We start from the raw sequence: 12,882 nt of genomic DNA, 5'->3' as shown, positions 1-12,882 counted from the left end.
GATATTCCAGGTGGTCAAGGAGTAATCCTAAAATAGCCTAGATACTTAATTGCTTTTAAAGTCAGGCACTCCTGTCTCTGGGGAGGTACAGCTCTCAGGAATGCAGTGCTGGCTCCTAAGGTCTTAGAGGCGTGGTCTGGTTGGGCTTTTTTTAAATCCCAGGAAAAAGAAAGGCACAAGGTAGTCTTCTTGTCAGGAGACACTGGATAAATACTCCCTTTCTCCTCATTGGAAAGTTGGCAGTAAGCCTTTGGCTCCTGCTGCTGCCAGCTGCCATAACCTGGCTTTGTCTAGGGCTGTGGGATTGGTCTTGTCGCCCCCCACCCATCCCCAGAGACAGTGGCCTATTTTCATGAGTGCTCAAAGGCTTCCTGTTTGATCCTCTGCCCAGCGTCTCTCCATTTCCGTCAGAACATACCTTTCTCACGATTAGATTCAGATTCATCCTGCCCTTTCTCTTTCATCCCCTCAATCCAGATCCAGTTGATTCTGATTTGGCTGCTGCTTAAAGTCCTTCCTCCCTGGGCTGCTACTCCGCCAGCCCCTGAGCGGGCTCTCAGTGTGGGAGACTGCCCAGTGGCCAGCACTGGCTTCCCTCTCAGATCTTCAATACTGTTTACAAAAGTAACGTATTGACATTGTAAATCATTACTGAGGGGCATTAAAAATATATTTTATTAAATGAGTCATACTGCTCTCTTGCTTGAAAGACTAAATATTGTGAAGGTGTCAGTTCACTAAATTATTTTATAATTTCAGTGCAATCCAGATTTTCTTTGTTGGCAGGGGAGAGCAAGTAATGGGTCTTGACAAATGATTCAAAAGTTAATACAAAAAAAAAAAGCAGGGGCCGGCCCGGTGGCACAGTGGTTAAGTTCGCACATTCCGCTTCGGCGGCCCAGTGTTGGCTGGTTCGGATCCTGGGTGTGGACATGGCACCGCTTGGCAAGCCATGCTGTGGTAGGCATCCCACATACAAAACAGAGGAAGATGGGCACAGATGTTAGCTCAGGGCCAATCTTCCCAAAAAAAAGAAAAAGTGTTTTGATTCTTTCTCTCTCCATTAGACTGTAAGCTGCGCCAAGTCAGAGGCTCTTACCTGTCTTGTTCTTTTCCTCTCAGAATCTTTCACAGTATCTGGTATATCTAAGGTGATCAACGTTAGTACGTAATTGAATATCAGGAAAAAATTGAAAAATGAAAATCCCAATCCAAGTAGGTGTCTACATACATTTGTGTGTATATATTACATTTTTTTCCAACAAAATTGGGCCATTAAAATAATCTAAAACGCTGATTTAATCCTTTGTGTGTCTGTTCAGAAAACACCCACTGCCTCCCTACAGTTCGGAGTGTAAACTTCCTCCTGGTATTCAAGGCATCTCACAGCCTGTTTCCACTTTAACTACTCTGACTTGCATCCTCCCTGCCAAAACATGCCTTGTTTATCCCCTTCTCCAGGCTCATTTAAACTGTAAATCTCCCCCACCCCTCCTCCACCTCCCGGGCACTTTGTGTCCTGGTACTTTGACTCGCTTTGTTCAGTGCTCTGTGTGTTCAGCTTGTTTTGCCAACCGGGAGGTAAAGCTCCCAGTGGTGGGACCGCTGGTTTTTTTGTATCCTCCTCAGCAGCTTGCACAGTGCTCGACCTGGGGTGGGTTCTCCGGAAATCAGTGTTGAATGAATTTGGCATAGGATCTTCACTTCTCAGGACAGAAAGGAGCCCTGGAGGCCCTCTCGTCCAGCCCTGTCTCTTGTTGGATTCCACACCATGACATCCCAGACAGATGGTCATCTAGGGCTAGGAAGCTGCCCATCTCCTGAGAAGGCCCACTGCATTACTGGGCAGTTTGGATTGTTAGAAAAGTCCTTCTATCAACCTGAAATCTTCCTGGTTACTTCTGCCAGTGACTCTAGTTCTCCCCTCTGGGGCTTTCGAGGAAAACAAAAAAAAAAACCGAACAACAAAAAAACCCTGCTTCCTCTTCCACAGGCAGCCTTTTAGATTTTCAAACACAGTGAATACATTTCCCCCGTCTTTCAATCTCCCGAGGCTGAAGTGTTGGGGAAGCACTGTTTTAATTTTGAGTAGCAGTCAAGTTAGACTTAGAGTCATTATTTTTTGAAGGCTTTTATGTGCATGTCACCGTGCTAGCTGCCATATTTCTCTGATCCCCTCAGAGGTGTAACCTGCTTGTCTTTCTTTCCTGATCCCCTGTCCCCTGGGGGAACATGGGGGCCCATCCTACCCAGAATGTTCTGTTTGGGAGGTAGTGGTAAAAAGTTAGCAATTCCTTTTTTTTTAAGGTATGCTTTTTATTTACCTTTTTGGTGAGGAAGATTGGCCCTGACCTAACATCTGTTACCAATCTTCCTCCTTTTTTTTCCTTCCCAATGCCCCAGTACATAGTTGTATATCCTAGTTGTAAGTCCTTCTAGTTCTTCTATGTGGGCTGCCACCACAGCATGGCTTGATGAGTGGTGTGTAGATCCGTGCCCAGGATCTGAACTGGCGAACCCAGGCCACTGAAGTGGAGTGTGCAAACTTTAACCACTACACCGTTAGGCCACCCCCCGGCAATCCTTATTTCACTATCCCAGATAAGTCTCCTGGGCAAGTGTTGTGTGAGGGCTGGCTTTCTGTTTGGCTGCCTCTCCCAGATGAAGCCAGTGAGATGAATCAAGAAATAAAAAAATCTCCCACTGATAGGAGCCTCCCAGAGCCATGACTTGACGTTGTCGGCATTGTATGGTCAGAGGATTTCATTCTTTTTCTCCCTCTCTCCCTTCCTGATATCCCTACCCAGAACTTTCTACTGTTCTTTCAGCCCACGTGGCAGCATGGTATAACAAGGAAAGCCAGACAGCCCTGGGTTTAGGTGCTGGCACCACGACTCAGAAGCTCTGAGGCCTTGGGCAGGTGAAGTTACTTGCTCTTTGAGCCGTTGTCTTCCCATCTCTAAAATAACCACCTCAACATAGTAGAATTAAGTGAGGAAATGCTTCTTAAGCGTCTGGCCCAGTCCTTGATACACAGAATGTGCACAGACACTAGCTTCCTGCTTCCCTTTCTCCTTCCCCCCAACCTTCTTTCACTACCATTTTTGAGGGCAGAACACTCTGTGGCCTCCCAGGGGAAAATGAGCTAGTGTGGATATAGTAACCAAAGCTAGTCTTGGGTGAGTATTTGGGAATAAACTGTTTCCTGTGAGCCCCTGGTGAGATCAAAGCTGCTAAAAGAGAGTTCTCAAGTAGGAGAGGCTGAAAAGGTTGTAAATAGCAATAAGTGACCACTCTGGCTACTGTTGACTTCTCGCACACATTTCTGCCTGCTGCCCATGGGGGAGTAACAGAGCCTGTTCCCTGGGCAGGTGAGACGTGCATGCAGCGCCCCCTTATCTGAATTGTGTTTCTCTGGGACCTCTCTGGATCCCTAACCTGTTGAGCTGGCTCTTTTTGGATATGTTTTCCCTGTACTTGCCTCTACCACTCCCTGCTTTCCTCCATCACTACCATCTCAATCAGACACACTCAACATTGAAGAAAAGAATCATTTCTCTGGGCTGATAACTGTCCAACAGTCACACCCACACCATGTTGATAGACCAAGAACCCTCCTGCACGTAAACCTGAACTGCATAAGTGAGCTATGTTGTGCAGCAATTGGTCAGAGTTAAGAATCAAGAAAATAACTGCTGAAGCCTGTAATCCTCCCAATGAAAGGAGAGAAGAGAGGTGTTGTGGGGTTGGTGGTCTCATGGGAGAGCCCATCCCTGTCTTTCAGCAGATATGTCAGGGCTTTCCATGTCCTGAGGGCTGGGGGTACCCTGCCAGGATGCTTACAGACTGGGAACATAGGCAGAGGCACAGGGAACCAGAACCCAAGGGGACACAGCCCAGAGGAGAAAGGCATTGATTCTGTCTGGTGGGGAGAGGCTAGAGGCTTCGTGGAGGAACTGGCATTCCAGCTGGACTGTGAAGGACGGGCAGGGTTCAGAAATTACTCTCACCTCAGCCAGAAAATCTTGTGAAGCAGAGTCGAAGTTTAACGGCCCCAAGACAAACAGAGTAATGCAAAGAGAGTGGATGTTTCCCCATCAGCCCCAACTGAATAATTTTTTCAATTAAGCAATGGACCATCCTGGCCTTGGAACTGGACAAAAGAAAACGCCTGCACTCCTGGGCAACTCTTGTGCGCGTGTCTTCTTTAAATGGTAGCTGACATTCCTATCCATGGAATGGGTCAAACAATGGCATTGCTCAAAGAGTTTAGTGTCCCATTTCTACCCTGTTCTGGCAGGTTTCTCTGTTCTTTGTGATCACTGAGTCAGGGGCGTTTCAGGCTAAAATCCAATCACTAAACAGATTTTTAAGCAAAATAGTTCACCCTTAGTGCAAGGTCTGACCATCCCACTGTTCAGATTCTGTTGCGGTTTGGGCAGAGCTGGAGAAAGTGAAGGGAGGGGGTCATAATGACCCCCAGACCCCATCCTCCAAGGCATTCTCCTCTGTTCCTGGAGCTGAGCTCTCACACTTGGGTGTTTATTTTCACACGTAGTCACACAGTGGTTACACTGACGGGCTTGTTTTTACACTCCTCTCCTGCTGTAGAAAACTCTGTCTGAGAATCTAGGTTGTGGATTCCATCCTCGCCACCCAACAGAGTGTTAAATAGTTTCTGAGTGAGCATTCGGAGTGCCTAAAAGTTACTGTAATTAGCAAAAAAATCTGTTTTCATCTCCCTTGGTGACCAATAGAGAAAGAATCCTCCTGTGAACAGAATCAGCTTCAGATCTCCAGCTGGAGAGAGTTGGGAATTGAGCTGCCACAGTAAACAGCTGACATAACAGAAGCTGCAATGATCCCCCATTAAATGTCTTTCAGCCGATAGGGGCTCCCACGATAATTGACTTTCCAGCAGGAATTACTGGCTCAAACGAAATCACTGGGCATTAGGGCAACCTACTGCATCCTTTGAAAGGAGGACTGTAACTCTGTTCGGTTTTGCTGACCTGACAGGCATAATTCATCTTGATTATTCGTTGTGCTAGTTGCCATCAGATGACACCCGATTTCTGTTGACTGTAATTAGAGTGTCGGGGTGAGTTTTAGCTTTTTTTTTTATTAAACAGTGTTCCACCTGCTTGGTTGTTGGCCTCCCTGAGCTGAAGGTGCTTGAGGAAGATTCCTCCAACATCTGCCTGGGAGATGCTGAGTGCACAGTCAGATGGCATTTACTGAGCACTTCCTTACACGTCTTTTACTAGATAAGCAGGGAAACAATTTGGTGTAGCCTGTTTCGTTTCAACTGACAGGGTGTCACTTCTTCTTGGTTGTACTTACCTCCCTCTGTGCTAAATTGCTGCTCTGCAGTGGGTCTACATCTCAGAGCCTGCTTTGAGCAGGGGAAGCACAGGGTGACCCCAAAATATAACTGAATAATACCTCCACTTTCAGGCAAGCTCTATTAAAGGGAGAGAATGGACTAAGACCAGGCTTCCATTTTGTTGGCTTGGTTTTACAACGAAATCCCTGTGCCAAGGATTTCCTCCAAAGAATTTCCAGTCCAAAGAATGTCCTCCCAAGAAACTCGTTCCCCATCCCCAGATGCCCCTCCCCAACCACTTAACACACCCCAGCCAGCTGTGTGGCATGTGTGTGCATGTGCATACATGTGCCTGTGGTCCTAGGGGAGAAATGAGAGTGTGCTGGGCTTAGTGCATTTGGTCCCATCCACTGGGTCCTCCACTGGCCAGTGGAGCAGCAGTGAACGGCAGCTTTCTACTGACGTTTCATAGTCCCCACTAGCAGAGGGCCTCTTTGACTCTCTGTATGGTATATGTGTTTGTATATTTTCTGAAGAGGTGCTTAATTGGTTCAAATAGCCAGTTAATGCCTTTTAACAATGATTATAGTTCATCACGAATTCCCTGGGGCCTAATAAGTGCCTGGCAGTGTGCTGTATGCTGGACGTGCAAAGATAGATAAGACACCTTTGCTCCCAAAGAGCTTACAGTACGGTGGGGATGACCGATAATTTCAAAATAAGATGTTAAATTCTAAGCTTGAAATGTACGGAGGTTGCTTCCAGTGTTGTTAGCACAGCTGGGAGTGACTGAGGCCTCCCCGAGAGATGTGCCTGCTTTGGGGAATGAGTCACCCAACTGAATAAAGGTAGGAAGCGATTTCAAGAATGTCAACAAAGGCATATTTGCCATTTCCTCCTGTTCAGTTGAATGGTGTTGGTCTAACCTAATCAATTAAATTAGGATTAGGTTTTCATTACTTCTCGATGAAAATGAACTCCACCCTACTGGCACTGGAGTCTCTGTATTTTGGGAATAATCTCAGGTCCCTTCTAGAAGTTTTATGGTTTCAGGTCTTACGTCTAAATCATTAATACATTTTGAGGTAATTTTTGTGTGTGGTGTAAGATAGTGGTCCAGAAGTAACAGATTGTTATATATCACTCGGGAGTTCTGATTGCTAGACTTAGGGCTTCTAGTGGTGAGGCTTGGCTGAGAGACCACAACTTTGTCTAGGTCTTGCTCCCCTTGACCTTTCATCCCCACTTAGAGTGTTGCGTGGCAAGCCAGGCCAGGTATCTTCACAATATACCATAGAATGTACAAACACATAGACCATACAGAACCTGCAGAAAAGTGCTACATCTCAGAGTATTGGCTTCTGGAAGATCAGCTAGGGATGAGCAGGTTCTCAGAAAATTGAGCCTTTGTGTCCTCTTCTTCCAAGATTATTGGGTATAAGTAACACCCCCCTCCTCTGACAAATGGCGATGATTCTTCTACCTGACTCCCTCTTAGTTTGGAGCCGTAATTGAAAGCAAAAGACCCAAAATGTCCCTGTAAGGGTGGCGGTGGCAGTTACCTGAGCAGTCTTTATACTGTGAGCCAGGATAGCACAGTTGGTACGAGTCTTCATCTTCCCCCTAAATGATTACCTTGCCCTCTGTCACTCTCTTCCCATTCCCTTCTGAACGCTGTGCTTTCTTCCCCTTCAGAATGGTGGTTTGGCCTGGAGTGACGATGCGGACGGAAGCCGGGGACGAGAAATCTCTCGAGATTTTGCCAAGGTCTGTAATGTTTCCTTTGTGATAACAAATGGGGTAGTTCTGCAGTGGGTTGTTATATCTGATCCCCAAGGAATAGGGACAGGAGTGGTCTATGAGTCCCATTTGTAGTCGTTCAGATGGTTCTGTGTCTCTGGTGTAGACTTCCTGCACAAGATGGAATTTTTCATTGTGTTTTTTTCTTGGGGGATCGGGACTGCAGCTGTATGAACTGGACGGTGATCCGGAAAGGAAAGAGTTCCTGGATGACCTCTTTGTCTTTATGCAGAAGAGGGGTAAGTGTGCAGTCCCCTCATCATTTCAATTCAGTGGATATTTATCAAGTGCCTACTGTGTGCAAGTCACTGTTAGCCATCCTCCCCGCAGAGTACCAGTGTCTTAGCCCAGGAGGACAAGAGGCCTTTACTACTGATTGGTTCCAGACTTAGCCAATAATTGACAACCAGATCCAAGAGGGCAGAAATGGCCTTGGCAGAAAATGAATAGAATGATCATCCAAATTTGGTGCTGCCTTATTTTTGTCCCTCTTCTTCCTCTGATTAACTGATCTCTGGAGTCATTTCAAATTCAAATATACTTTTTTCTTAGCCTTATAGCTGCCCTAGACATCACTTAAACTAGTATGTGGGACTTCGTATTGGTGCATTTAGTCTTATAGGGACGGAGAAAGGTGGATGAAAGAATGGCGGTCCCTCAGGATTTGTTGGGAGAGTCTGAAATGATCCATGAGAGAGAAGGGCTAACAGTTTTCCTATCCATCGGCTCTTTGATTTTTGCATCCACTGGCTCAGTTGGGGCATTCTTGCAGTTTAACTGTGGGGTACGTGGGCATCTGCTTTATAATGCACATTCGTACTTCTCTGTCCCTCTCTCCTTCTCACGCCTCCCCCACACACCCCTAACTAACTCCACCCTGGACCATGGCGTGACTGGGTCTTGAGCCCAGTGACTCAACTTCCTGGCTTTATATCCTGTCACAGCAATGGGTTCACCAGCTGGGTCAGCCCTCAGGAAGCACGGCCAGAACCCTAGCCTCTCTAGGAGAAGGTCTTCAGTAACCTGTGCAGCTCTACCTTCATCACCCTCAGGACAAACCGACAGGAGAGAGCTGCTCCCACCAGCCTCTTCCCTGGTACCCTCCTTATGTCTGATGATGTATCTCTTGGTTTCTGTGTCAGCTCCTTTATTAAGACCTGGGAGTGAAATCTTCCTCTCTATCCTAGGCTGAGCCATAATGGCAGCTCCCAGCAGCTAAATATTCTAAATATCCTTTCCCTCCCTCTTTCCCCCTCCTTCTCTTTCCTTTACCTTCTAAAGCCTTGTTGCCTTCTTAGTAGCATGCCTGTTACTGGTGATTTGCTTACAAAGGCAATCGAAAGTTTTGAGTCTTGGTTCCCCCCCATATTCAAGCTCATCAAAGCAGTCTAAGCAGCCTTAATTAGTTTATTCCTTCAACTGTTATCTGGAGATGCATGTGTCAGTAAAAAACAAGAATATAATCCTGAAAGATAATGTGACTGGCAGCAGTGAAACTCCCTGGTTGCCCTGAGAGAGAGAAATCCACTTAATACTTTGGTCTCCCCTTCCAATTACCTTTTAATTATTTACAAGCTCCACAAGCCCAGCTGGTGCAAATCCACGAGCTGATCTCGTCTCAGAGGGGCTGCCATAGCAATATAGATTTTAATCAGTGGTGTAGCGCCACTGCTTTATTTTCTACTTTATTGTTTTTCTCCCTTCCCAGAAGGATTTTTAAAGGAAAATGGAAGTTATATCAGCCTAGCCAAGAAAGAAGACCAGTCATTTTTGCTTATTACTGTGTGTCCCCACTAGACTGGGGACTCCTTGAGGGCAGCTACTTTGTCATGTCTTTTTGTCCCCAGTCCTAGCACAGGGCTAGGCAGGGCGGTGCTCAGGACACATTTGCTGTATGAGCACTCCTGTCGGTTTTCCTGACTCAGCTGGCCACACACGGGGAGGCTGTGCTCCCCTTTAGACAGCTGCGCTGCAGTTGAAGTCAGCAGCGGAGAGCAGTGAGTGCTGCTCCTCCGCAGCGTCGAGGCGCTCCACACTGCTGTCTCGTGCACTTCTGAGTGAACCCAAAGCAGGAGTGAGTGACTGCCTTTGGTCATGTCGGTTTAGGGTTGTTCAGGCCCCGGGTAAACCTTTTTCCTGTCTTCAGCACTTATGTCAGGTATTTCACTATTTGCTGGCATCGCCATTGAGGGGAAACAATTGAGCCAGTCTTCCTACTTGTGAATTAGTCTAATACAAGGCTTCTCAGCCTCAGCATATTAACTTTGGAGACTGGATAGTCCTTTGTTATGGGAGGCACCCCTGAGGTGTGATAACCAAAAATGTCTCTAGATATTGTACATGTCCCCTGGGGGACAAAATTGCCCCCCTGTTGAGAACCACTGCCAAGAAGGTTGGGAAAGAGGGTGAAGATCTAAATTTCCTCTGCAGAACAACTTTTTATGGAAATCATCTTCCCTCCACTCAGGTTCAGTATCTGAGGGCTGCAGGGCCTGTGGCAGGCACTAACGTGAGCGCCCCTCCTGTGGCTGAGTGCCAAAGGAGAGGGTGCTGGGACCCCATCCTGGGCTGGAGTGCAAGGCAGGCCTCTGAGAGGAACTGCAGCTCCAGCATTTTGGAGGTAATAGGAGTGAAGAAAACCACACAGGTGGAGGCAGAAATGCAGTGGCATGCGTGATGTGCAAGGCCTGCATGACCAGGCACAGCTGGAACCCTTGTCTGCGGCCTGGACGAGTGAGCTGGCCCTGTATGGCCAGGAAGTTAGCACTCAGTCTATGGACATAGCTGAGTTACTGAAGTTGAAACATGAGGAATGTCACCAGAGGTGGGCTTTCAGGAAACTTGCTGTGGCAAGTAGTGTGTAGTTGGGCCGGAGAGGGGAGACTGAGGCATGGAGACAGTGTGGAGGCTGCTCCCTTTAAATTCATCTCCCTGGAACAGGGCACGTGTCTGATGGTCTAGAGTGGGTGGCTCAGGAGGGCTGGGAGCAGACTGCACTTGAGTCATGTGAAGCTTACTGTGCTCTTCCTAGAATGGTGAGACCAAGGGCCCCAGGTCATCTGTGACTTATTTGTCACTCCTAAATTGGAGTGTCTGGGGCACTCAGGAGCCACATCTTGTAAGCTAGCTCCAAGGAAAGGCCTCATAGACCTCAGCAGCAGGCCAGCAACTCATCCTCCAGAGCTAATGTGAAAGATAAGCAGTAGATTTCATAGGAGCCACTGAACATGCCTGTCTTTGAAAGGCCTGGTGATGCCCACCTGGGCCGTGAGTGGTGCCGGGCAGCTTTGTCACAGCAGGCTGCACTGGAGAGGAAGTGGCCAGGGCTCCAAGAGAGGCACACACAGCAGGCGGCCCGGGATGACCGCAGCTGCAGGTGATAAAACGGCTGTCCAGAGGGAGGGGGCCGGCCGTAACTGCTGTTTTTTGCTGGGTCTCTTTTGCTTGTTACCGTCTTTGGGTGAATTGACTGCAACAGATGGACCTTTCAGCCTGAGGCACCTTGGTTTCTAGGCCAGGCTGGGTTACTTACCCCCCTGGTGACCCCTCCCCCACCAGCAGAGCAGCCAGCTCCAGGAGGACCCTGAAAGAGACCTAGGCAGTGCCCGGCGGCTCGCTGTCTCCTGTCTGCCTCGGAAACAGCACAGCAGCCCTGTCGGGAGGCATGCAGAGGGGAGAGCGCTCTAGACAGAGAAGTGGACAGCCAGGGCTAACATCCCACCCCTCTCCATGGTCTTGAGCAAATCCTTCCCCTTCGGGCACCACAGTTTCCTTATCTATTAAAGGAGAGGCTTCACTTAGAGTCAGTGTAGAAGTTTCTCCCAAATTCTCTGTTCTGTGTTATGCATCCATGATTGAGCTACCAAGAGATAATGAGCCACCCTTGATGACAAAAAAAAAAGGAAGAAAAGCCCTTTTTAGCAATTTTCTGTCAAAATAATTGTGTAAAAACTACACCAAGGACGCCCAAGACCAAATGCTCCCCTGTCCTTGCTGAATAATGTTTCCTCTTTTGTTGACTGAGCCAAATGTAATTAAACAAGTTGCTTTTGATTCTCTTTCCCACCCCAAATCTTTCTCTAGAAAGACTGGTTGGATTTCAGAACTCTGATGCCCCTTTTTGCTCACCTTTTGCCGTGTGTGTGTGTGTGTGTGTGTGTGTGTGTGTGTGTAAAATATACACACATTTCTTTGCCAAAATAAAGCCAAACCATTGTAAATAGAATTCTCTGGGTAATTTAACCCCCTGTGGGTGGTTTCTGAGATATGAATCCCTGGTAGATTTTCCAGGGGAAATCTAAGGAGTGGACTAATGTGGAAGTCTGCTAAGCAAAGGCTTATAGACAGTTCCACTCTGCTTTTATCAGTGAGGAAGAAAAGCTTATTCTCTTGTTCCCTAGGCAGTGGAATAGAAAGTATGGTTTCATCAAAGAGGAGGAAGAGGAGGAGAATTTTGCTGTTATTTTTATTATTATCTCTTGCACTTTACAGAGCCCTTTCAACCCAGTATTGGGATCTGCTGCTCCCCACAGCTCTAGCTCTGTGGGGTAGAGAGAGCAAAGGTTATCTTGTTAGCCAGGAAGAATTGGCCCCAGGTTACATGACTTCCCTGAGGCCGCAGAATCTAAGCCTAGGGTCTCCTGACTCCTAGGCCAGTGCTCTTTCCCTCTCCTGCACTGCCTTTGAGAAACTTGGCCCCCATCACCCGTAGCTCCATCACTTCCCCTTGGGGCCTTGGACAAGCCTTGCTTCTCCTTCAGCCTTCTGAGCCCCACAGAGAGCGCTGGCCTGCCTCCACAGGCCAGTGGCTAGGAGGGTCTGACAGCGTCTGGCTGATTAACATGGGGTGGAAGTCTTTGTGCAAGAAGAGTCTTCATTGCAGGGTAAGGCCTATCTCTCAGGGAAGGGCAGATGTGACAGTTCACAGTGGCACAGAGGCTGCCGTCTGTCAAGGCAGGATGGAGTGGGGGTGGGGGCACAGGAGACAGAAGCCCTAATCGTAGCATCTTGCACACACCCAGAGTGCCCAGGAGCGGGGCTCTCCTCTCCGGCCCCTGCCCCAGCTGGGCACACTGGGCTGGGGAACTGCTTGGTCATGTAGAAGACAAGTTTTGTCAAGATCTCACCCGGAAAACTGCCTCCCTCCCCCACCAGTTCTGTTCAAGGCTGCAAACTGACCTTGGTTTTCCCAAATGGCTTGTTGGATCTGTTTTTGATGTGTATATACAAAGAATTTACTGTGGGAAAAGGGCTTGGTCTGCCTTAAAGTGCAATTTGAGTGTTTTTCCTTCTGTTGTGTGCTTATCTATCCATCTCAGGCAAGGAAATGTTCGTGACATATATTGCTTTGCCTTTTGGTGGAAGCAGTTTCTTGTATATTCTTTGTATCTTGCAGTAAATGGTCTGTGCCGTGGACATTCTTCCTGATAGACTAAAATATGTTGTCTCTGTCAGATAAAATAGGCTTTCGGGCTTCCTTTTCTACCTTTATCCACAGACGAAAGTCTAAAATGCAAGAGTTTGTCTCAGGGTTAGCCGTTTGTCTGAGGCCAGATCTTTCTCTCTCCCCAGGTGATCCAACTGCTGTTGATATACTTTCTTTTTCCCACTTTTAATAGTCATTTAATACCCTATAACTACCCAGTTATCCATGATAATGGGAAGGGATCCTGGTTTTTGAAAGGCATGATTACTTTGTTTTTTTTTTTTAAGAATTTATTTTTCCTTTTTCTCCCAAAGCCCCCCAGTACACAGTT

The 12,882-nt window shown here is 47.4% G+C and overlaps 1 protein-coding gene across 4 annotated transcripts in view; it reads left to right on the top strand.

The window, feature by feature from the left end:
* The window catches only part of ARID3B (AT-rich interaction domain 3B), a 51,698-nt gene that overhangs the window by 22,272 nt on the left and 16,544 nt on the right, over window positions 1–12,882 (top strand). For all 4 annotated transcript variants that reach the window (XM_070498130.1, XM_044764504.2, XM_044764503.2 and 1 more), the window contains exons 3-4: window positions 7,022–7,093; window positions 7,293–7,365. In XM_070498130.1, coding sequence (XP_070354231.1) covers window positions 7,022–7,093; window positions 7,293–7,365 — 145 coding nt within the window. The remainder of the gene's footprint in view (window positions 1–7,021; window positions 7,094–7,292; window positions 7,366–12,882) is intronic.

This window comes from Equus asinus, chromosome 2, assembly GCF_041296235.1.
Source record: "Equus asinus isolate D_3611 breed Donkey chromosome 2, EquAss-T2T_v2, whole genome shotgun sequence".
In the NCBI taxonomy this organism is placed as follows: Eukaryota; Metazoa; Chordata; class Mammalia; order Perissodactyla; family Equidae; genus Equus; species Equus asinus.
Note: the sequence above shows the minus strand (reverse complement) of the source record. Positions and strands in the feature narration are given on the sequence as shown.